The sequence below is a fragment of the Lutjanus erythropterus genome, chromosome 20 (genome assembly GCF_056507025.1).
Source record: "Lutjanus erythropterus isolate fLutEry1 chromosome 20, fLutEry1.hap2, whole genome shotgun sequence".
In the NCBI taxonomy this organism is placed as follows: Eukaryota; Metazoa; Chordata; class Actinopteri; order Lutjaniformes; family Lutjanidae; genus Lutjanus; species Lutjanus erythropterus.
In genome coordinates, this window is record NC_139336.1 from 31494535 (window position 1) to 31520013 (window position 25479).

At 40.1% G+C, this 25479-nt stretch overlaps 1 protein-coding gene across 1 annotated transcript; it reads left to right on the plus strand.

The window, feature by feature from the left end:
• Window positions 1-444: 444 nt before the first annotated feature.
• On the plus strand, window positions 445-24560 carry mphosph9 (M-phase phosphoprotein 9). Its single transcript, XM_084746180.1, has 24 exons — window positions 445-556; window positions 3781-4052; window positions 4220-4367; window positions 7553-7642; window positions 7734-8236; window positions 9595-9760; window positions 9952-10024; window positions 11006-11109; window positions 12133-12249; window positions 12331-12800; window positions 13828-13977; window positions 14350-14437; window positions 15090-15305; window positions 15682-15729; window positions 15875-15939; window positions 17740-17841; window positions 18443-18676; window positions 18767-18960; window positions 19121-19357; window positions 20498-20615; window positions 21370-21461; window positions 21860-22059; window positions 22524-22592; window positions 23574-24560. The coding sequence occupies exons 2-24, from the start codon at window positions 3817-3819 to the stop codon at window positions 23673-23675; spliced, it is 3822 nt and encodes a 1273-aa protein (XP_084602306.1). The 5' UTR covers window positions 445-556; window positions 3781-3816; the 3' UTR covers window positions 23676-24560.
• The last annotated feature ends 919 nt before the right edge of the window (window positions 24561-25479 follow it).

Below are 25479 nucleotides of genomic sequence, written 5' to 3' on the forward strand. Positions count from 1 at the left end.
TGCTCCTCCTTGGGGGCGTGCCCCCTAGTTTGGGAACCACTACAGTAAGTGTATGTATGATATATGAACATAAAAATAATTTACACTATTTATACAAATAGTTGCCTTGAAAGTCTGAAAATGCAAAAGAAAAAAAAACAGAAGTAGAAAGATGAAAGGCCAATGAATCAGTAAAATAAAAAAAATAATAAAATAAAATAAACAAATAATAAGTCTCGTAATCAACGTAGAACAAAAGACAAAATAAACTTGCACCAAATCATGTTGAAAAGGCAGAACAACACAAACTGACAACTACTTTGCTTTCCCTTTCTGTCAGCTTTTGTCCCAACAGATGTGCACACCTCTTGCCCCGAACAGCCAATAGAATCACGGAGTGAAAGTGACGGACCAATCACAGCTCGGTATTTTTGCTTGCATTCTGACCAATGGCGGCGCAGTCTGGGAATGCTACAGCAGCCAGAGATCACTGCAGTGCAGTAGCCAACCAGCAACCAGCTAGCCAAGTTGTCTACTCATAGAGAAATATGGATGAAATGATGATACAAGTCAACGGGTAGGTTAACTACAATTTGATGAAGGTTATCTGCGTCACACTCGTGTATTTTTATATTTTGTCCTTCCGCTTTTACGTGTGTTATAATTTTCACCCGCCGCGCTGTCCAGCTTGCCTACGCGCTGCTTACAAACCTGTAATAAACCAACTTAGCTCAACTTAGCTAGCTAGCTAACCAAGTCAACTGCCTGTCAGCGGTAGTTGTAGCTAACGTGTTAGCTAGATAAGTTAGCTTCACTGACCCGGGCTCCCAGGCAACTTTAACGGTCTGCCCGCCTGCAGCGTCGGCTGTGCTGCTGCTGACTGACACCGTAGCTAAAGCAGCTAATGTAGCTGTCATTGTTTTAATTGTTTAAACCGATGCTAATGTGGCTAATGCAACCTGTCTGTGCTGCTTTGAACATTGTGTTGTTTGCTAGGTGTCAAAGTTAATTAGCTATTCATTCAAACCTGGCCAGTTCAGACAAGCTCTCATACACACACTGGAGACACAGGAAGCACAGGCAGAGGAGGATGTAGACAGACAAGTGGATGCTAATGCGTAACATTTACATATTAGCTTGAGCATTTGTGTTGTTGTTTTGTTAACTCTTGAATGTTTATATAAGGTCAGTAATATGACATATATTGCTTGCTTGTTCTTGGCTTTAACAATTATAATTAACAGCTGGATTCTGATTTTTTTTTTCTCCTGTCATTATGCCAGTTGATCAACACTTATAACTGTTAGCCTGAAGACAATATTTCCTGATCACATGTCTCACTGCATCTTGTTTCCCCCCTCTGTCCTGGTTTCTATCTGTCAGACTGTCTCCCTCTGCATGGGCCCATAAACATGTCCATAGATGCTAATATATGACTGTGTCTGTCTCTGCTTTGTCAGTCCAGACACGTTCTCACAAACAAGAGACTAGGGATTTAACAATATAATATAACAATACCAAAATCTCATGGTACCAGGATAAAAAGTCCATGATACCATACTTATTGTAACATTAAAAAAAAGATGACTCTTACACATTTTTGTTGATATAAAATTAATTTTTCCTTTTAACTGAAAACAAAACAAACAAAACAAATACTGTGTAGCAGTCAGTGGCAGAGTACTATCATTAAATAAAATGAAAATAATAAAGTAAAATAATTAACCATGTAATACCTCAGTATATGTAGTCACTGTCCAGTGCAGTACAGGTCATGACTGACAGAAGGGTGGTAGATAGACAAGTAGATGCTAATGTGTGGCATGTACTGTTGATAGTAGATGTAAGGTCAGAAACATGGCATGGATTCAGTGCTTATTCTTAGCTATAACAGCTGTGTAAGTAACAAATGGATTCTGCTTTTTTCCTCATAAAAGATAATTCTAGATTTTATTTTAATAGCACTTAGCAAAACCAGCATTACACAGTGCTTTACACATAAAACACAACAATCAAATACGCAGTGATGTTTGAGTAAAGAGGCAGGCAGACTCAGGAATAAAAGAGGAATGAAATTTAAAAACAATGGATCATTACAAACTGTAAGTAAAATGCCAAGGATGAAATATAAAAACAGTTTGTGCAATATAAATGAGCAGTGTAAGACCAAAGTGTAACGTCAAGAATAAGGTACTGTGTAACTCAGTTGTAAATAAATAAAATTAGCAATAAGCAGAAGAAAAACATTAATATTACAAAGCTTTGTGATAAAAACTATGACTTCACAAGTGAGAAAAGATACTGGCAACTGCTTGAATATTTCCACATCACATGTCTGATGGCCTCGTGTTTCCCCCCTCTCACTTGGTTTCCAGCTGGTAGACTGACCTCATCTTCATGGGCCCATAAACACGTCCACAGATGTTAATATATGTGGATAATATAATCTGTGCGGACTTTGTAGATTGTGTTGTTTGCTAGCTGTTAATTAGCTATTCAGCCAGACCTGGCCAGTTCAGACAAGCTCTCAGAGAAGGTTGATATGGACATGGAAGTGCAATCTTATGTGCTTATGTTTATTTAATTTAAGATGGGAAAATGCACATTAATTAACATGAGCACTTAGGTCCATCATGTAAATGTGCCAGATGTAGCTGTACATGCTAATTTTCAACTGCAGACCGTGGCAGGTTGATGGCATATTGAAAACGTTAAAATATAACATATAAAAACACATTAAGCAAAGACAGAAGCAGATTGATGGCATATAAAAACATAAAAAATGCATACAAAAGCACATAAGAACAGGCAAAAGGACATAAGTACAAATACTAAAACAATGACATAATAATATAACAACAAATGAAGGAAAACATACTGTACAAGATGCTTATGTGCAACATTTATACAATAGATTGAACATTTGTGTGCCTTTCTGTTGATGTTTTGAAGATTCATCGCAGATGTAATGTCAGAAATATTGAAATATTGATCATTTGGATGATACTGCTACCAGTATTTATGTTTTTAAATTTTTAGTGAATTTGTATTTATAAAGCCTAATATCACAGTTTGCCTCAGAGGGCTTTACAATCTGTACATTGTGTGACACTGTCTGTCCTGTGCACAGTGAGGAAAAACTCCAAAAACATCCTTTTAACAGGAAAAAACATGTTTATGTAACGTTATATAAACAGCTGATGTGACAAAATATTCAAAAGTGTGGGCTCACTTTACAAATTTTTTTGAAAATGCAGCCAAATTCAACAACTCAGGAAACAATGTAACTTGTCATTTCTGCAAAAATGTAATAATAAAGTAATGAATCTTTTTTTGCACCAAATTATGGCGAATAGTATCTGTAAGAATATCAATAAAATCCTAACGAAAGCCCTCTCTACTGTTGTGACAGTTGAGCAATATTTCAGATACTTCAATATTTTTTCGATACCTCATTAAAACAAAACAAAAAAAAATTGTTAATTAAAGAGTCAAAAGTACTGAGACTATAAGAAAAAAATGAATAAAGTGCTCATTCAATACTTCGGTCTTTATTGTCCTGCCTTTTAAAAAAAAAAAAAAAAAAAAAAAAAGATTGTATTTTGTGTGTCTGGGATGTGTTTTGTTTTGCTGTAATATTGAAAGAGGTGTTGAGTATTGTTTTTTTTATTATTTTGGCATTGTATCAGTGCTTAAAATTCTGGTATTGTGACAACTTTACTTCCAGCTGTTAGCTTGCAGACAGTTTTTCCTCATCACACGTCTGACCGCCTCTTGTTCCCCCTCTCTCTTGGTGTCTAGCTGTCATACTGACCCCCTCTGCATGGGCCCATAAACATGTCCACAGATGACAGTATCTCTGAGGATGTGTCCAGCTCGGGGGCTTTGAGCCATTGCCATGCCAGTGCTGACGGGGATGGGGGTAAGGAGAGCGAGACCTCTTTGGTGTCCTCTGAGGGGACATCGGCCTCGGGGCTGGCTGTCTCAGAGGACAGACACACAACCTCCCAGACAACAGGAGGCACTGTGGAGAACAGGCCCATGGACATCACACCAGCATGCAACAAGATCAGGTGAACTAACTGTGAACACTCACAACTGTATATGGAAAATAAAAAGACAGTAGACTAATCTGATATTTAATCTTTGCAGGAGAACCGTGTATATTATCTGTATCTTGCGCATATATTGCAATACTCAGGCAAAGTATGTGATTTAATATTATATGATTTTATTACAGGAGTTTGTGTCTGAGCACAGATGAAGCATTTCAACAAGGGAAGAGCCTCCCATTCATCAACCCAAGCTCCCTTGAGACCCTTCGGGCTTTGGTGCAGGAGATCCAGAGCAGCGGGGAGACAGACCCTGAGATCTGGAAGGATTGCGAGGTGGGAAAATATCACGGAGCCTGAAAAGTCACTAGTTCTTAGAGAATGTGCAAATGAGAGTGTCAATGCACGCTGATGAGGTTGAAAGTGAAGTTGGGCTTAGCTGCTGTGGCATTTGTTCTTGTGCACTGCATTTGGCAGCTGGCAGCCTCATTTCTGAGCTGTCACTTTTATTTTTTGTGCGTATCACACCTGACAGTAAGACAGACACACACTCGTACGTGCACACACACATACACAGATCCCAGCAGCCCCAACACAGAGACACACAGCACCACACTGCAGCTGATCTTTTCAGACACACGAGGTGATTTGTAGGGAACAGACAACTGTGATGTGCTACAAAACAAAGACACTTCACTGCACAGTTCATCAGGCTGGAGGCCTTTTAGTTCACACACCTGGGGAAAAACGCACTCTCCTCTGCACTTTATGATGTCGCTGGTAAATTATTGTAAGGTCAAATCACTCCAGGAATTACTGTTCCTCTGTAAATCAAGTCTATGTTTCACCTCTCTGATGGGAGTTTTTAATCATCGCAGTAGTGCACAGCTGCTCCCCTCTCACCCCTCCACAAATACACACATATGCAAATGTGCACACAAGCAGCATGCAGGTAAATTCAGCTAAAGAATATTTTTTCTTAATGCAGTTCTCATTATCACAAACTCATTCATTCATTAATTTATTGATTGATTAATTGTGCAGCCCTGACTATTGTAGGCAGGCAGGGCATGGGAAAAAGCTGGTTTCTTTTCCACATATATACATATTAGAGAGGATATACTGCAGGCCATGCTCATGGTTCTGTTTTTGCTGCGTTGCATTTTCGCACACACAGACATGTTCACACATGTTGGGCTGCACACAGGCAGTCCACATGGACCCTCATGGGTTTATGGGCAGATGATGAACTTGGCGTCATGTGGACCCTTGTGGCCTTGGGGATGTGGACCATGTAAATTGACTTTAACTGGGTTTGGAATTGACTTTTTAATTGTGCAAGAGTAAGGCTGCTGACAGTGAAAGTATTACTGTGACAGCAGAGCAGCTGGATGAAAGTCAGTATCATTACACACAATGATACAGACTGTTATTGTGAAGCTGGGATAAAACTGACACTAAGTAACCTCTACAAGTCTGAATAAGGTTTACGCTGCCTAACATCCGACTGTAACTTTCAGACATATTTATATTGTGAATCAAAGTTACACGCACACACATCCTGCCACAAAGGCCCATCAAGGGATTGTATCACTGCAACAGTTTAATCCCCTCCAGACATATTTTAGGATAAAAAATGGCTTAGATTAATCATTTGGGTCTGATATTTTTTCCCACAAAAGGTTAATTTACTTAAATCAGAGCTGCAATTGGTTTGAGTTATTTTTTAATTAAAAATGTCCTAATACTCTGATTTTCACTTCTTAAATGTGAATATTTTCTGGTTTCTTTACTCCTCTTATGACAGTAAACTGAATATCCTTGGATTTGGGACATAAAAAGACACTTGAGGAAATCAACTTGGGCTTTTAAAATTTTTTTCAAACTCATTATTATGTCAGAAAATCATGCTCTTACACATTTGCTTTCAGCAGAAAGCAGCAGCAGATTTATATTTTGCACACTGAAATTTAATCATTGCAATGAAGTAACTAGGTGTGTGTACCGAAACCTGTTTTTACATAAACAAATTATGAATTATTAAACACTGCATCATTGATAAGCTTTGGCGTTAGCGGTTCTTTTATCTGTACTTTTTGGTGTAATTTATTATCAGCCTCTGCCCTGCTCTGTGTCAGGGCTGAACTGCACACACACACGCACGCGCACACACACACACACACACACACACACAGACAGACACAGACGAAGGGAAGTCAGCAAACAGCAGAGCAGACAGACCGTCGAGACAGTGAAGCAAACCAGGTGAAGCGGAAAGAACTCGAAGATTACTCGAGTTGACAGTAACTATGTTTGGCACTGTTAGAAAGTGTGGTAAAACCTTTGCAAGTAAAAAGCCAACACTTCATAAATGCACCTGTTAAACAAGCATAAACATACTAACATGTAGAGAAGCAACAATTTAATCTGCTAAAATGAAAGCTGTCTCATCATGTAGCCTGACTGTTAAGCTTAGTTGGCCGCATATCTTAAAATTTGGGAATTCTTGTAAACTGAACTGCTGGTTGAGATAAAGTGGCCCCTCCTCTCCCAGTATTTTGATGTCAGAAATATAATATATTTTATTTAGATTTGTTTATAGTGAGTTTATAAAGTGACTTTGCTGTTGTAAACATTACTGTTGCTGCTCTAGAAACAACGTTGTGGTCTTTTAATAACATATGTAAGAATCAACGGTAATGATTCAATTTCCAGGTCCCATAATTTCATGGTAATTAAGTGGCAATTATCAAGTAACATGTTTTAAATTTCTTAGAAATGTACCTATAAATTACAACCAAATTTCAGAATAAATTTCAGCTATGATACTTTGTAATTATCACATATTTACCATGAAATTTGGGGATAATTTTGTGGTTAATTTCAAAGATGTGAAATGGTAATTACCACCTACTTTCATGAAAACAACACGTGTGAATGATCACATTCTTACCCTGAAATCTGGGGTCAATTTTCGGGTAAATTGAGAGAAATTTCAAATATGTTGCTTTGTAGTTAACACCAGCTACATGAAAATGGTTCTTGCGAATTATTGCATACTTAACCATGAATTTTTGGGGTAATTTCTAAGAAATCTCAAATATATTACTTGGTAAATGCTGCCTATTTATCATAAAAAATATGGGACCTGGAAATTGAAGCAATTATTTAATTAAAAACAAAAGAGGCAATAAAAGTACTGATAAAGAACCGAAAGGGGGATTGATTAGATTGCTAGTATTGATAAAAATCCTAACAATACCCATCCCTACAGATAACAATAAGCAAAACACCTTTTAAGTGGACAAAATAAGGTTGGTGAAGAGGAGAAATGTAATTACTGACTTAGTTTATGTTTACACTTCCCTCTGCAGTAAAAAGATGGTCAATTAAGAAATGTGAGTGTATGTTGACAGTGATGAAAATTGCCCTGTCTTTGCTCCAGCTGTTTTACTGTGTGTTAACGCCTTGCATTGAGTAATGATGGTACATGACACATTGTTTGCTTTTTTCTGCTACAGGGACGATGGTTGCATCTGTTTCAGCTGGTTGAGAAGCAATACCAAGAGCAAATACTCGCTCAGCAAGAACAGTACCAGTGCCAAATACAGGTAAGCCTGCATTTAAGTCTTGTCTTAAAACCTGAACTATGCTAAAATATTTCCGGTTTTATCCCGTTAAACAATGCTGTGCTTTTTCCAGTTGATTCAGGATGAAATCAAGGCCCTGGTTCAGCTCCAGAACCGCCAGGCCAGCGTCCAGCCACAAACCGAGTTCTCTCCAACTCCGGTGATCAAAACCACCACAAAGGACTATATCTACCCCCTCCTCTCTAGTGACTGCACAGTCCCCAAAAATGTAACCAGTGACAATGACAGCCTGGCGGCCCCCGCCCACACCCCCTTCAGCTCCCCTTCACCTCCGCTCCAGAGATCAGAGACCGCCAACCAGGGGGAGGAGCGGGCGACCACAGTGCTCAGCAGCGGGTACGGGACGCTGTCTGCTTGGGAAACGGGTCTGGAACCTGCTGGGTCTCCTGGGGAAGATGAGGATGGTAGTCAAGGGAGGGAGAAGCACCACTGGCCCTCTAACTTCCAGGAAGACACAGAGACGACTATAATCGGGTGCCAGCAGGATTTTTCCAATGAGAGGACTGTCGGAGTGGAGGAACCAAACCCATTAGTCTACCAGCAGAGAACCTCTGGGTACGTCTGAGTACTTTATAAGACAGACACACAAACCACAACTTCTTATATGAGAGTTTCTGCAGGTTTTGAAAAGTCTTATTTTTTATTTATTGAGGTCTTAAATATTTTTCTAGCCTGCTGTAGGCAGTAAAGTTAGTTATGAATGTTTGTTTGTGATTCTAGCTTCAACTTTCTGGAAAATTTCCAGTACTGTTGTTCAAGACATCTGGCCTGTCCTCTGATGTAAAATCTATGGTTCATCCATCATCCATCTGGCTTCTGCTGCTTATTGAAGTCCAGATTGTGTTTAATGATTTATTGAACTGGCAGCATCTGTTTTTTTTTGGCCATTGACATTTAGACTTCATCACATTCACTTGATATGATGAACTTGTTAGCAAAGAGATGTTTATCTATGCATCCAGCTGCTATGGAGTAGTCTGAGTCACTGGATGTAGACTGTAGGTATCAGCCTGCCAATTTCATTTGGTGTGCTCCTCCTTCCGTGATGCTGAAAATGGGAAGCTTAGATGAACATTTGGATCGTCCGAGGAGGCAGCCCTGCTTGGTTCTTTTTGTGGGGATTTAGCCATTTAGCCTGGGCTTGACTCCCCACATGCGAACAGTAAATTTGCCTGGGCATCCTAGCGTTGCGCTGTCCAGTTCAGACACTAAACTGTGTTTTGTTTTTTGTTTTGTTTTTTTTATGTGTCATGTCTGTTTGTTCATGTTTGTGAGCTCACTCCACACATACACACAAAAAACTCAATACCGGTAAATGACAAGGGTGTGCCTGAGAGGAATCACATGACTCTGCAATGTTTGGCTTAATTTCAGAGAATCTAAATCTTAAATTGTTTTTGCCTGGATTTTGCAAATCACTCAATCATTTTATTCCCTCTGTTCCCCCATGTCACTTTTCCCTGGGGGTATGTGTACCCCAGTTTGGGAATTTGTTTTTTTCCTCCTAATGGGTTTAACCAGATTTTTCTGCGGTGCTGGCACAGTGCTAAACGTGTGGAGGTGGAGACACTATAAGACTAACTATAACACTATAAGTGAACCGTTTATAGTGGCAATTTATTTCACATTGTGAGTTCATCCATTATATTACTATATTATTGGCAATGACTGTTATATATTCCTGGGAAGTACTGACACAAATGTCAAAAAATTTAATGCCATATAATCTATACTATTTTTAATTGATTTATGTCATACTTTGGCCAGTGTGACATTCTATTTTACATTAAAAATGTCTTAAAAGTCTCAGATTTAACTTGGTGAACCCTGCAGAAACAGTTTGTCTTATATTATTTGTTTCTTTTATTATGTGTTTTAATATTTCTCCTCATCCTAATGTGTTTTGTTTCCAGCACCAGCCAGCTGTTGACCTCCTGGGCCCAGAGGCAGAAACTCAGGCCCAAGAAGAGCAAAGCAGGGCAAGCTTCATCCCAAATCCCCGAGTACCAGGAGCAGACACACAGTCTCAGAGAATCCCACAAACAAAACCCTCTGGAGAGCTCTGACCCCCAGGACCAGGTACAGCTCATCACGTGGTAGCAGCTGCTCCTTTAGGACACATACGGTTTTACAGGATAACAGAAAAAAAAACGCAAGTGTTTATCTCTGCCCTGCATCTGTTGTGTGTTGTTGGTGTAAATGTCTGTTGTGGTTGTCCTGATTAGATTCTCTTTGCTGAGTCTAATCCACTCATCTCTATTGGGTTTCAGCAGCGAGTGGCCGGGCCGTCGTCCAGCTCTTTTCCCCTGAGGAGGAGTGACAGCCTGATGTCTGAGGCATCAGGTAACAATTCACTGACTCAGACAAAACACAGAACAGCGAAGCCTGACCCGTGTGAAGAAATCACTGACAATATGACTGTGACAAAACAAACAGTTCAGGATATTACAGTTTTAATGAAAGACGAAGCCCTGCTGCAGTTACCACATGTGGCAGTGTGGTGGCACTGTTGTACCACAGAGGGTTTTCTTATGAGAACATGGAATAATATTAGTTCTTTTTTTAAATTTCCCGAAATATGTCACAAATGTGTGCGTGTTTGCTAATTATGCATTATAACTGTTTTAGCACCACCTGTGATGGCTGTCACCTAAAAATCACACCACAATACGCCATGTTTCAGAGTTTTTTTTTCTATTTTTGCCTTCTTACAGCTCATATAATGTACTCCATTTTATATTGTGCCTTTAAAGAATAAATCTGGTAATACTTACCATTTTTTATTGTCAACAAATCCCATGAAACGGCTTAAACCAGCAATGTGTTATTTTGTCATTTAGTACTTTCTGACTTGCTCTCTGTGGCTCCATGCCCATTTGTTACTACTGCAGATGTAACTCTTCAAAATGGTTATAAATATGTAGTGTCATTTTTAAAAAACATCTCAATAATTTCCTAAAACAGCTATCCACTGTCATTTATAGCAAACCAAAACAGAAGGAAAGAGTGCATTTGTTTGGGACTATTTTCAGCAGCGGATTAATCCATTTTAATCTCATAATCCCATTTTAATAGTTTCCGGACAACAATGGAGCTCTATAGCACAGGACGAAGATATATCAGGCTTTGACACACAGACAATACTTGTTTGTAGATATATTAATTGTGGGTTTTGGTGTTTTTATTGGATTTGCTGACAATAAGAAAAATACAGATTATCACCAGATTTACCATTTGAAGTATTATACAGATGATTAGACAAACTAACTAAATTATCAAGTGGAAAAAAGTATACATCACACTATATTCTTCTCTCTGTCTTAGGCCTCACTTATTGGCGTCTGAATGAGAGTGAACTGTATCATCCCCTACCGGACAGCTTCGACAGTGGCGCTTACCTCCTCCTGCAAGAGGCATCCATGAGTCTTGTGAGTAGTAATACCCAGTCAGTGATATGAGGGGGGATACCTTCCCCTTTGTTGGCAAAATGACCAACATCCATCCTCCTTGTTAGCCTTCTCTGCCTGCTCTTCATCCTCTAGTAGCACAAAGAGTGCAGAGGCATAGAGGTTGTTTAATTGACTATGTTAGTCTCGCCTGCCCGATCCTTTATCTGACTGAGGTTTGTACAAGTTAAGGCTAAAACACACAGCTGCCGCAATGTTGTGGCGCCTTATATGTGTCGTCCTAAGGAGCAACAGGAAGCATTGCGCAATATAGTGTACATAGCTCTGGATGTTTCTCAACCTCTCAACCACTAGTCTCTCCCAATCCATTGTTCTACACAAACCAGAGACAGAGGTGAGGACAGAAGGTCCAGCTGCCATGGTGGCAGAGGAGAAGAAGAATTGATAGGATAACCAGGATGTAGCCTACAAGCAGGGAGTGAGTGGTGTTTATATATTTTTTTTAAATATTTGCTTTGTAAGTAGAGGCACAACTAAAACAGTTAAAACCACAGTGAAAACAAGCGACAAACAATGCCTGTAGTTGGCCTAACATTGTATTCAAGTGCAAAATAGCTGCTTCTCCTGGGGAAAAAAAAACGCTCCTGCAGGGGTGGTGACACTGGAAATAGAGCAGTGGCGTGAAGTATCATGAGGCGGTGTGTCCATGAACACCGGCAGGCACCTGGCAACTGCTGAACTTATGCATAGGGGCAGCTGTTTTGACATGCTCTGTTAGGCAGTGGTGTGTTTTGGCTCTGAAATATCAGTAGCCTAACTGAGTGCTGTCTGTGGTGCTGAAGTAGCAGCAGATTTGTGATTCTGCCTTTTTCTCTCAGTCCCACCCTTCTCAAATAGAAAAAAGCGCTTGTAAGACACAATCACCTACCTGTACACATTTATATTTGAGAAAATTAACTGATAATATTCAGAGAAGACTGGTGTTGCTCCTGGTTCGCTTTCTCTCTCTTCTCTTCCTAAATGTCTTCTTTCCACCTCTGGTAGACACCGTCTCAGGAGCCTCGGCTGTCTCTCAAAGAAATCTATCAGAACAAGCAAAGAACAGACTGTAAACGCTCAGACTGGGAGGGCTCTGTTACGTCCAGTCCTTCCTCAACACAGGTATGTCACATGACTCATCAGTGATCGGTTTAGTCCCTCTCTGAGTTCTCTGACAACTATGTTTTCCTCCTTGTGCTTCAGGTGTTGACGTTGGACCCAGCACCGAACCAGCGGCAGTCTGATCGTACCTCTGGCTTCACTTCACCCTCTCACTTCAGCAGCCCCTCGTTCGCCGCACAGTCCCACCTGTACCCCAGAGTGGGGACCCCCGTGACCCCCGACAGCATGGTGGAGGGCAGTCCCAACCCTGGAGATAACACAGACTGTATCTCTGATGCCTCCAGTGTTTCAGCTGCCGGACCTTCCCCCTCTAAAGTACAAAGCACGTGGGGTAAAACGCCCCAGGCGATCCAGTCTACCTCCCACGATAAGACCCACACATCCAGCCAGCAACGCAGAGCGAGTGCCCCGTTAGCCAGCGAGGAGGAGGGCAGTCACACCCACACCAGCACCCTGAAGCCTTGTTCAGCCTCTGGTGCCAGCCTGCGGCCTGCAGTCAGTCCACAGATGGAGAGAGCGTCATCACTAGAGGATCCTGTTGTTCTTTCTCTGTGAGTGTAACACGCACAGGTTAAAGGATGTGTTCACGCTGGGATGCTTTGTGTAAAATAACTTAATTCATTTACACACAATATTAAGTTCTTTACAGTAAAACAAGGAAGAAAAAAGTCAATAAAAGTAGGGATTTGAAAGAGTAAAGCAACTTTGCCTGCTTGAGGTTACACAGCAGAGCAGAGAACCTGAGACTCCACAGTGTTTGTTAGCTTACCTTTATCATCTGGACCGAATCCAAAACAGAGGCATTTTTCTTTCTTTTTTTAACAAATTAGTCCTGTAACTTTATTCCCGAGATGCACTGTTTCTTCTTCTAATGAAAGCAATGTTTGTCTGCATTTTCACTCCTTTCTATTTTTGTTGAGAACCACGTGTCACGCAGGAAAAATAGGCGAGACACTGAGTCTTTCCTGCAGCGTCATATGGCACACTCGTGATCTGTGCTGCTTACACATGTGGCTGCTATGACCTGTGAATGTGTGTGCCAAGATTAAAAGCAAGAGGTTGCTGCTTAGGTAGACAGTGTGGTCTGAGCGTCAGCATGTCATGTTTTTAGCAGAAAAAGCTGTAAAAACTGTATTCTACCTGCTCAGGAGCAAATAGCAGATACACACAGGCCAGAAACACAACTTACAGTGAATGCTGATGTTTCTCCACAACCGCTGGATGTGTAAATAAGCAACTGTTTGCTGACAATATCATCTTGTTGCAGGCTTAAACTAACTGGTAACCAGTGACGGGCAGTGAGAATTTAGCTGTCAAAATGACATACAGCAAGCACCGAGCAGTAGTGAATTACTATCTAAAACAACCACAAGCAATAAATCATGTTGCTTTGTTTCATTACTGTCAGATCCCAGTATTATTCCTCTATTGTTTTTTATTAAAAGTAGTACTTAGCTTCTTATTTAGTCTGTGTTGTTGAGTCGTACGCATTTCAGTGGCAGGTTCACTTGTGGATTAATGAGAGGCCACAGAAGTCATCCAGTTTCATTCATCTTCTTTTCCTTTTTTTCTCCTCAGACTGAGGCAGAACCTTAGAGAGAAGCACTCTCGACATGTGGCTGATCTGAAAGCATATTATGAGTCTGAGATTCAGATTCTGCGAGACAAACTGAAGCTCAGAGATCTGCCACAGGATTTAGAGAAGAGCAACCAGGCCCTCACAAAGAGGTCTGTATTACTTTGCATTTACTGTATGCCATTTATGCTTTTTTATAAACAGTATATAGTACGTTTATAGTTTGACAGAAAACGTCTACTTAGTGCAGCTTTTTGCAGGTTTCTACTGCATCTCATGGTCTTTCTCAGCATGTAGGCTGCTCAGTTGTCATGGAAGATGATTACTCCATTGTAATCCACTGGTGGAACACAGTATTCAATCCATTTAACATGATGCATTAATGAAAGTTAAGGAAAAAAGGGTGAAAGTCAAGAAAATAATACACTAAACAGACCCCACATCTCCCTGGCATGATACCACAGCAGATATACTTCAGGTTATTTAATTTTCTAATTGTGTACTGTTGTGATTTTATCCCACAGGTGTAAACACCTAGAGAAAGCTTTGGCTGAGGCCACCAAACGTATTCAAGAGCTAGAGGCAACAAACAGCGCGCTGGAGAAAAAACTGGTAACATTCCTCCAAATCTTTTTTTTCTTCCTTACATTAGTTCTAATTAGGGTTTTGTCCTAATGTAGCAAATATCATGTTATGTTTTTGTGTATTTAAACTATTCTGTTATTTGAAATGTACTTTCTGAAACAAGACATTTAGCTTGTTAGTTTTAGCTTTACAATGCTCAAAATGTGTGGATGGAGCCAACTATACTTGAGCAAGTTGGCCTCTACTTATGTTACAGCCTCACTGTGGCCCCGTTAAACAAATCCTGCGGTTTTGCTCAAAAATGGAAACCTTTCTGCATGTTTTGTTTTTGTTCCTCGCAAGGGTCTTTAAATCATTAAAACACATCTCCCTGATATCTGCACCCTGTAATTAATCCAGCAGGAAAAAGTTGCAGGGAACCTAATTTAAGGGATCCACAACAAAACTCAGTGGTGGCAGATTTAATATTTTATAGCCTGAAAACTGTTTGTTCCTGGACATCAACAAAGTCACACGTTGTGTCTGAAGCTACACTTAAAATCAAAGGCTCATGTTGCTTTTTTCTTTTTAATCTCCCACTCTGTCATGGAGTCACTTTTTAATATATTAAGTGCACGCATTCATTTGAAATCCAACCTTCACTCTGTTCCTTAATCTTGACACAACCTTCTGTTTTTAGGCAGAATGGCCGGAGCGGTACGCCGTAGCGGGTGCTACCGTGAAGTCCCTGCAGCAGCGACTAGAAGAAAGCAAACGTTCGGGCAAAGACAAGGACGCCCTGGCAGCACGTTTGAAGACGCACATACGGCAGCTGGAGGAGTCGGTGCAGAAAGCCTGCAGGGAGGCGGACGAGAAGGAGGCCAGGAGGGAGAGGGAGTACAAGATGCTGCAGGATGTGAGTCTGACTCGGCTGTGAGGGAGAATATAAAAAAAATATAATCTCTCAACCCCTAAAGTTTTCCTTTTCACTGGAAACCTTTTACTGTCATTATTTATTTATTTTAATGTATTAAATATTTTTCCCAAGCAGAAATGCGATGTTGTACTTTAAAGTTACTTTCACTACTCTGAAGTCATCTAGGTGATGTATTGAGGGGACCATGATATATAATGTTTTTCCTTCATCTTTGGGATTTATTTTGTAATTTGGTAGGAAACCAACAACCAAACAGAAAAAGTTTGTTGGATTGATGCATCCGGATTCTATTTTACATTTAACTCAACTGTCAAAGCTAATGATGATTAAGGTCTGTGTTGTTTTGTGTCTTCAGCTGCTCGGAGAATACGACTCTCTGGCAAAGGAGCACGAAGGATTGAAGGTAACGCAACTGATGTATTAAGTTTTGTTCACTTATTTGAGTATCATTGAAACGTATTAGCTCATTTCAACAATGACAGTCAGTTTTCTTTATGTTGCGTCTTCAGTCAGCCTCACGTGATTTTTGACATTTTGTGTATCTACAGAACAACTTGGTGTCAACAGAGAACAAACTTTTAGATGCCAATGATCAAATATCAGAACTAAAGAGGTGAGTGGAGGAATTAATGAACACAATATAACTGCAGGAAGTTTGTGTAAACTGAGTGATTTGGATGAATTTTGAGCGGATTATTCCCTGTGAATTTTACTTCAGAGATGAGTTTAGGAACTTTTTATATAATTCTCTGTCTGTGTTATGTATTTTTTAACAATCATACATACTTGATAGACTTTTTTTTGTAACTTTGTACTTTGTACTTTTAACTTTGTCCTGTGAGACGTTCTATAAAACTCTATATCTCAAATAATAATCTAATACTTAACAAAAATAAAATTTTTATCATAAGTGTATTTTCTAAAATGTCGAGGTGATCCTTTAAACATCGCTGATTGAACAGATCAGTTTTGAGCAGATCTAGTGGTGAAGTTTTTCAGAGATATTTGAACACAGGTTCACATAAACAGACCCAAAAACCAAAAACTACACGTAGATCGCCAGTAGTATCTGAGTTCTGAGTTAGTTTATTGGGAAAGAGAGCTTATAGCAGAGATGTAGTGAGGTCATTAGTTTCAGACCTGTCATTGTCAAATAGCTTCACATTGTCATTGGCCGGCTATAGCAATTTTGTAAAAGAGCTGCAATGGAGGTTGGAAGACATTAGAGAGATCGATGGGAGAAGATTAATCAATAGAGCCTAATGATGGTCTCCGTACAGTAGAAGATAGATTACAGCATCGGCCGACACAACGCAGCAACTTTACTCTGCAGTTTCAGCTCTGACTGCAAATTGGCACCAACAGAGGCAGCGACATGGACTCTGCATTGATGAAGTCATTCACGTCGATTCAGCGATTTCACTGGCAGATAGCAAACTACAGCCTGCAGAACATCAATACGTGTGTCGTAGGAGGCTTTAGCACTGAAACAGAGGGCAGCCAAGAGGAAAAAGAAGGAGCGGTCCAGAGACCTGTAAGTGGCCCTTAAAAAAGGCAATAGGAAACTAGCAAAGAAGGAAGTTACTACATTATAAAAGCAAAAAATTATTAATTTATTGAACCTGTGAAGGGTGTCAGAGGATCCAGAGAACAAATGAAAAAGACAGGTCGAGCCAGGACCACATTTTAGTAAGAATAAGAGATAAAACATAACCAAGAAAAGACACATAAATTGGGGAAAGTGTGAAGACATTAAGATCTTTCCAGGCATCCAAAAATCCAGAGCATGAGTCGATGGAAAAAAGGTGTAAAATGCAGTAAGATATGCAAGAACATCAGCAGATTCAGGGTCTAATAGAGTCACATCGTGAGACCTGAAAAAGCTCCGGTAACGATTGTCACTAAGGAGGATCAAACTAAAATAAGAGAAGCAAATTAGAGCCAGATCATGACAGCAGAGAGAATTTATAATCCACAGGAGACAAAGAGTTGAGATGAATGTCTGCTTCGGGTCGTATTATTTCTCTGTGTAGAGAGAAAGATTTTCTGTGAAGCTAATTGACTCGCGACTACGTTTGAAAGAACATGAGGATGCTTGGAGCACTTAGATCCATAATGGATATCAAGAGCTGAAAAATGCATTTTTTGGCAGACTAAACTGAAACTATGATGTGTTATCAAAGGGAATATTTTGAAAAATATGAATATATTTATATTACAAACCAGAGACTTCAAACTGCTTTACAAGGACAAAAAAATTTCACCTCATTGATTTAAATGGGGTGGACAAAATCACGTCAGCATAATGCAATACAAGTCTTGAGAACTCAGCAGAAAGTGAGGTTAATTGCTCATCTGTCGCTCTGAATATTTTAGTCTTGTGATCATGAATGTCTCTGTCTCTTCCCCTCAGAGTGATCTCCAAACTGGAGTCTCAGGTGAAGCAGCTGGAGCACGAGAACCAGGCCAGAGCGCGTTATGCTTCCCACAGTAACACGCAACCCTCTGGGGCTGGGTGAGCGTCTTTCTCCTGTCACAGACTACACAACGGGGGAGAATTTTATATTTTATATTTTTTGTTTTCATGGCGGCACCCCCCATCTTCCCATTAATTTGTGGAATATCGTTACGACAGTGACACCACATAAAGTGACAGAGTGGCATCATTACTTGTGGGACACTGCAGGAACAATAAGCATGGAGGAGATTTAAGTTGTGGTGCTGTTGATTGTGATTTGTTGATGCATGAATGCAGCTGCAGATTTTTTAAAAATGGTGGCTGAAATAAAAGCTACAGCAAAACCCACTTTTGGAAAGCACTACCCGCAGAGCAGGGACTGCCCTGGAAATTAATTTAGACACTGGTCCCTGTGATGGAAAAGGTTTTAGTCCCTGGACAAAGTTCCTGCAGTGGAAACACAGCTTTAGTCTCTCACTCCTCTGCTGGGGTTCAGCCCCTCCAGCCAGCTGAGACAGAAAAGGAATATTTATGATATTTCCAGAAGAACTTTTTTCCTGTTAATAATAAAAAACTACTGACCATCTCTAATTAAAACAGATTAATATTTAATTCAGAAAGAGTTACCAAACTGTATTTTCTCTGAATATGTCCACAGTCTCTTCCACCATCCTGACCTGCTGCTGTCACCCAGTAAATGTTCAGCAGAGCCAGACGTCACCCGCAGAAAGTCACCCTGTCCTCAATCTGATCAGATAAGCAGTGGCAGAAGATCACCGTACCTTCAAACTAACCAATCAAGTGTCTACAAGAAGCCACAGTATCCATCAAATGATCAGTCGTCAGGGGCTGGAAGCTCTGTGGACGCCTCTTCAGCTGGTGGCAGCTGGAGGTAACTTTTTTTTTTTTTTATTGTTGTGGATATTTTCTCGGCCAAAGTTAGAGAGGATATTAGGTGATTCACTGAGATCCTCTTCTGCAGGTGTGCATCTCCTCCAGAGTGTGAACAGTCTCTGCCTCAGCCCAGACACCAGGAGCAGAGCGTCGGCCAGCGGGAGGCCGGTCGCAGAGAGGCGCCCTGCGCCCTGACCCCCATGATGAGGGCTCTGATAGAGCTGGAGGAGACCAGAGCGACAGAGAGCCGGGCCCCCTGTAAGAACAGCTCCACCACCCACAGTATGACTCTCACACACTCACACAAGACGTTGTCGTTAATTAATTACAGGCTGATCAAACACCCTTATTACAAACATGAATTTTGGTCACAGAACAGTTCTGTCTTCATGCTGAATGTAACAGACATGTTTCTGAGCGTGTGTGCGTTTCCTCTCTGCAGGGGTCGGCACTCAGAGGACCACGGTCGGGTTGGTGGAGCGGAGACACAAAGAGGTGATTCAGGAGCGAGTCCAGGCCGACAGAGAGGCCGTCAAACCAGGAGGAGCCGCCAGAGCTGAACGAGGAGTAGAAAAATCTGCGGCTCTGCTGAAAGCTCAGAGGAGTTTGTCCCCTGAGGGCCACAGATCCTCGTCACTGCCTCCTCAAGCACATCGAACCATACCCTCGACTACACCCAGTATGTGTCCTCCCAGGCTTTTCACACTCACCTTTACACCAAATCTTTACACACAGTAGTTCCAATATCTACTGGTAACGTTTCATAAGCATCTGGTCTTCAGCAGCCACATTTATGATATAGTCTGAAGTTATTTTACTGTTATTTTATATGTTTTACAAGCAGGTAGGCGTTGGCAACAGATGCTTTTGCTCGAAACCGTCTCTGTTGTCAGTTATTTCAAATTTTGGTACAGTCGATCTCACAGCACAGCTGCTCTCATTAACCTCTTTGTTTTTGTTTGCTTTGTCTGACAATTTTACCTGCAGCTCAGCGGCTCACTAATGGCTGCTGGTGAATGTCGTATTTATGAACCGTGATCAAATTTTACCCTCGCTCTGTTGTCTGACAACAGAAATGGAAAAACATGCAAATGAGAACAACTAGATTGTGAATTTGGCTGCATTTAAAACAAAGAAGAACGACAGAACGGCGGTTTTAACAGGCCGTCTGCCTCCATCCCTCCTTCACTTTTTTCTCTCAATAACTACAAAGACCAAAGAAATTTAGTTTTACTGAGTATATGCGGAGACAAAGTCAGAAAACAAATTAAATGCCTCTGTAAAAATGCAATTTAAGTCAACTGATGATAAATACAGGCTTTTTTATACATCCCTGTATTATGAAAATGTACTTGAGGTTTGAATGTAAATGCCTTTTTTATTAGATGTAAAAGGCTGATTGAAGTTTATTATTCATAGCTGCAGAAGTGCAATCTGCCAGCAGTCTTTGACCGTTTCGTCTTCTCTTTAAAGGAAATGACTACAATAACACAGAACTTTTTACAGGCTAAACTTGCTCTTGCATTTAATGATTAAACCACATTAAACATTTAGCCCAATAACTCCACAATTTTAAGTTGTGACTGATAAAGAAAAATGCTAAAAACTAAAAAACTGTTAGTAGTAAATTTCACATTAACCCACAAAATACTCTTTACACCTTTTAACAAAAACAAGACAATTAAATCCTCCTGAATTTGTGGATCACTGAAACTCTAGAGAATGTAGTTTTTAATTAAAGGAATCTGGGTGTATTAAGGTTTTAATTAATGATGTATTAAAATCTTAATTAATGGTGTGCCTTTTCTCTTCCATCCAGCAAAGAGGGAAACTTTACTCATGCCCTTGTCTGCGAAGTCGAGTCCTAAACGCTGCCCCACTGAGAACTACTCCACTGCTTTTGGTCGTCTGATGCCAAGAGAGGAACACCTGAAAAGGTGAGAAACACAGCATCCCACCAGAGTCGAGGCATGAATTAAAGGAATGGTTCGACAGTTTGGGAAAGACATTTATTCGCTTTCTTTCCGAGAGTTATATAAGAAGATTCATGCCTCTTATATCTGTGCATTGAGCGTGGAGGTTAGCTTAGCATAAAGACTGGAGGCGGGGGGAAAGAGCTCGCCTGGCTCTGTCACTCTCTGACACAAGGTAGGTGGAAAAACCTAGATTTATTCTCAGGAGGTAAGTTGAAATTCTTTACTGAAGAATTCACAAACTGTAAAAAACAGATCACACTCAGCGCGAAAAACAGAAATTGCAGAGAACTAAAACAACTGAGAGCACTCCCAGAATAAATGTCAGTGACCACACTTTCTCCAACATTTGACGCCCCCCCTCCACCCGGTATTTTCTATACAGCTGCTGCTGTTAACAGGCTGAGGTCTAATAGTAATAATACTAACCACATCACAGAAGTCAGATGACCCCTCTTAACAGATGACGTGAAATGCATTTTCAGTAAAACCACAAGGTGTCAGCCTGCTGCCGTCCTGCACATATTACACATTTTGTTTATTCAGCAGATGAAACAAAACAAAGCGAGTCACACAGAATTCACAGCTTCTCAAAATTCAGCGAACTATAAACAGCTGAGTGTTACACAGACAGAACTGCAGCTCCATGAACAAGAGTTTGGATAAAACAAATTAAAATAAAATCACTGTGTTCATCATCGTGTTTGTCTGTCAACAGGTTTGATGAAGAAGTTGACCAGAGACGTCATTCCGTCCACAGCAGCAGTCCCAGGAAGAGACTCCAGTTTATGTCAGCAGACAAAGAGGATGGTAAAATACTCAAACTCCATTAGATATTTAAAAAAAAAAAAAAACTGAACTCACACAATAACGCAAACAAACTAACTGACAGAGGCAGCGGTAAGACCAGCAACTCCTGTATTCTGCAAGCTTTGTCCAAAGCTTTGAAGAGAGCGATAGAACAGTTTTAAGTCGCCATCAGAAGGGTCTGCCTGAAAAGGAGTATATTTTTAGGGATTTTTTCTATGTTGTCTTGCAGCCTGTTTCATGGCTGCCAGCTGATGTGATCTACCGGACCAATTCCAAAACTTTTTCTACCTTTTAGTCATGGCTTGGGTTTAAAAATACTAAAATTAACCTCCTTATCAGGTACATCTGTACAATCTAATGCTATTTCATGCTCAACTCTTTGTCTTCCTCTCCCTCAGACCTCCAGCAGTCAGAGTCGTCAGGCAGCGTGAGGCCACCTGAAGGAAACTCCCAGCTGGGCTGGGAGGAGCAGGGAGCCTGCACCGGACCCGACCCGCAGGACTCCTTCGAGGACTCGGCTCCACTCCTCCTGGACAGACTCCACTCGCTGGCTGAGGCCGAGAAACTGTTTGACGAGCTGACGCAGGAGAAACTGCAGGTGAGACGGGCTCGGCGTGACGGACGCTCCCTCACAGCTCATCACACGCAGCATCGAGTTTGTGTGTCAGACGGGATGTTTTTTTTCAAGTCAGCACAGAAAAGAGCTCAGTGTGTTTCAGTTTAAAGAGGTTTGTGTTTCTGATACACAGAATAAACAGAAACAACTCTAATCCTCTCCTCACCTCTTATGTAACACTGACTCCATTGTTTCTATTCCATCCTGAATGACTTCTATTTTTAGAAAATTCATATTCACATCCCCCCTCTACCTCGCCCCCTGTCCTGGTCATATAGGGACACACACACAAACACATAGAAATAATTAACCTTTATTTCTCTCTCTCTCTCTCTCTCTCTCTCTCTCTCTCTCTCTCTCTCTCTCTCTCTCTCTCTCTCTCTCTCGCTCTCTCTCTCGCTCTCTCTCTCGCTCTCTCTCTCTCTCTCTGTATGTGTGTTGGTCAGATTGAGGCAGCTTTGAGCAGGATGCCTGGTGCAGGTGGTAGAGTGAGTCTACAGACCAGGTTAGATGAGGTAAGACACCAGTTATTGATTATGTTTGTATCAGTTTCCCATCTTTATTTATAATCACAGCTGAATGATTTGTTGATTCATTATTTGAATCATTTTTCAAGCAAAAAAGGCCAAAGAGGCTAAGAAAGCTTTCTCACCGGCACAGTCCTGGCCCATTCCAAGTTAGCCCAGGTGGGCTAACCCAACTTTAGCCTGTGCTCAGCTTAAACCTGGCTTAATGTGTGTGTGAAAAGTGGCTATGTTAGTCCAAGGTTACCTCTTAGCCCAGGGCTCAGAATATGCAGTGTGAAAAGCCCTTTAGTTTGCTAATTAGCAAATGTTAGCATGCTAACAAGTTACATATGGCTTCAACTAATGACAATCTTCATTATCAGTTAATTTGCCGATTATTTTCCCGTTTAATCGATTAATCATTTAGTATAATAAACTGTGAAAAATACTCATCACAATTTCCAAGAGCCCAAAGTGACGTCTTCGGTTTGCTTCTATTTGTGCAGCTAACAGTCCAAAATGCAAATACTCTTTAAATGACAAAGAAAAGCAGCAAATCCTCACGAGAACTAAGAAGCTTGAACCAGCAGATCTGCTTAAAAAATTACTGAAACGATTAATTGATTATTAAAATATTTGGCAATTAATTTTCTTTTGATTGAATAAACATTATATCTGATAAACAGCAGCATGTCAGGATTGTCAGTGTGAGCATGTTAGCATGCTGATGTTAGCATTAAGCTGTGTCGCACAGAGCAGCTCGCATCACTTTAGGCTCTTAGACTTTTGCAGAAACCATATTTTAATAATGATTAATAGAATTTCTCCTCCTGAAACGACTGTTGTGGATTAGTGCCTGGTGAAAAGCAGCACATTTCAGAGGCTGGAAACAGAGAATTTTTAACATTTTTGCTCAATAAATTATTTGAACTATTAATAAATGATCAAAGTCGTTAGCAGTTAATTTTCTGCTCTACTTTCCGTGCTCAGGTGGCCTTAGAGAGCCGTCTGGAGAGAGTGAATCGTGAGCTGGGATCCATCCGCATGACTCTGAAGAGATTCCACATCCTCCGCTCCTCTGCCAACATATAGCAATGTCTGTCTTTTTACATTTTACAGTGTAGATGCTACAACTTAGTGTCTTGGTTTTATACACTGCACTGATTGTCTTTCAGTCTTTTTCTGTGCCATAAATCCATCTGTACAGCAGCTCCACGGCATCTTTTTTATACGTATTACTTATTACTCGGGGATATTTTTTATATGTCTGAAAGATATTACAATTTTTGGAGTATATTTTTAGTAACACAGATTTGTAAAGTCGTTTACTTTTGTAGTCACAGAAATATTAATATGATTAATATGTTTTACTCGCCATATTCAGGTGTGGATTTTTAAATCAGCCATGTTTCAATGTAAAGAAATGTGAACGATCAAAAAGACTTTCCAGCAGAGACATTCATCCACTTGGGAAAATCACTGCCATTTTTGTTCACGTATTTATGAACATTTCTAATGTTTTTTTCCATTTGACATGACTCAAAATGTATTTATTTAATGTTTTTGTACATCAAATTTAAATGTTGATGCTTTTACAAGTTACTTTTCTCTGTAAGTATGTTTTTTTTTATTTGTTTTTGGGCCAAATTATTGAACTTGAAGGAAATATTTGTTTACTTGAATCAATCGCCTTTTTTTTTCTTCGTTTACTTTCCATTACTATTCGTCACTTTGCGGTGTATTTCTTATTTTGCTGCAGGACTGGAGCCTCCAGGTTTAGAGCCACTTGTAAAATCCAAACCAGCACACTTTTTTCAGTCAACACAAAGACATTTTCACAGTTTCTTGTCGAGCGACGCTTGTGCATGGAATTTCTTGCACTGCTTCCTTTTGCCATGCAGTTTTCCTACCTGACATGAACTTCACTGGAACTATAATGTTGTTGTTGCACAATAAATGAAGCTTTTTTCTTTTTAACTTTGAAGTGTCATGCCTCTGTTCTGCACAGAAGCCGAGAACAGCTGCATTTGCATTTTTTTAAAATTGCTTTTATCATGTGAAAACAAAGGTTGTTTCTTTTATTACTTGTAATGTTTATCAGCGATCAGGCGAGATCATGCCAGCGTGCAAAGATGGCGTCATGACAACTGTAGCGACTGAAAACATCAGATCAAGAAATATCTATTATTGATCAACACATCAGGCTGTAATTCACTCAAGTTTTTCAGTTTTTCAGTTATGAATCCTCATCAACAGGCGTGACAGTGATGTTAAAGGCTGAAATCAGGTGTGATTAAATGAACCAAACACTAATTTCCAAATGATTTTGAGGAAAACAAAAGTTGTTTCATTGTACTTTAATGAAAAGTAGCTTTGTTACCTCAAGATTGAATTATTAAGTGTGCACCTACTCAACTTGGTCATGATTTCTGCAAATTGTTGTAGGAGTTTTTCAGATGTATTTTTCAGTGCGTCAAGCCGAACGAGCCGAGTGCCATTTAGTGTCGTCATATTATGTATATTAATATGTAGCATGATAAATGAATAAGTTATGATGTATTATTTTAGGTTAAGCTACACAAGTTTGGGGATGAGGAAACAGAAGACTAAAAGATAAAATAAAGGTAAGAAATTAATACTCCTCTACTGTGTTATCAGAGTTTAGATTTATTTTGGCTCTTTCATTTAGTATATACATTTATTTTATCTTTGTCCATTTAATTTAATTATTTTTCTCTTTTTAAAAGTCTTTCTTCCTCTTACACCAGTATGAGATTCAAGACTTAAGATGTTTATTGCCACAATCATGTGAAAAACTTTGGCTGGGAGGCTCCATTATCTCGAAACAATAAAATGTGTACTTTAGAAGTAAAATATACAAAATAGTTAATCAAAT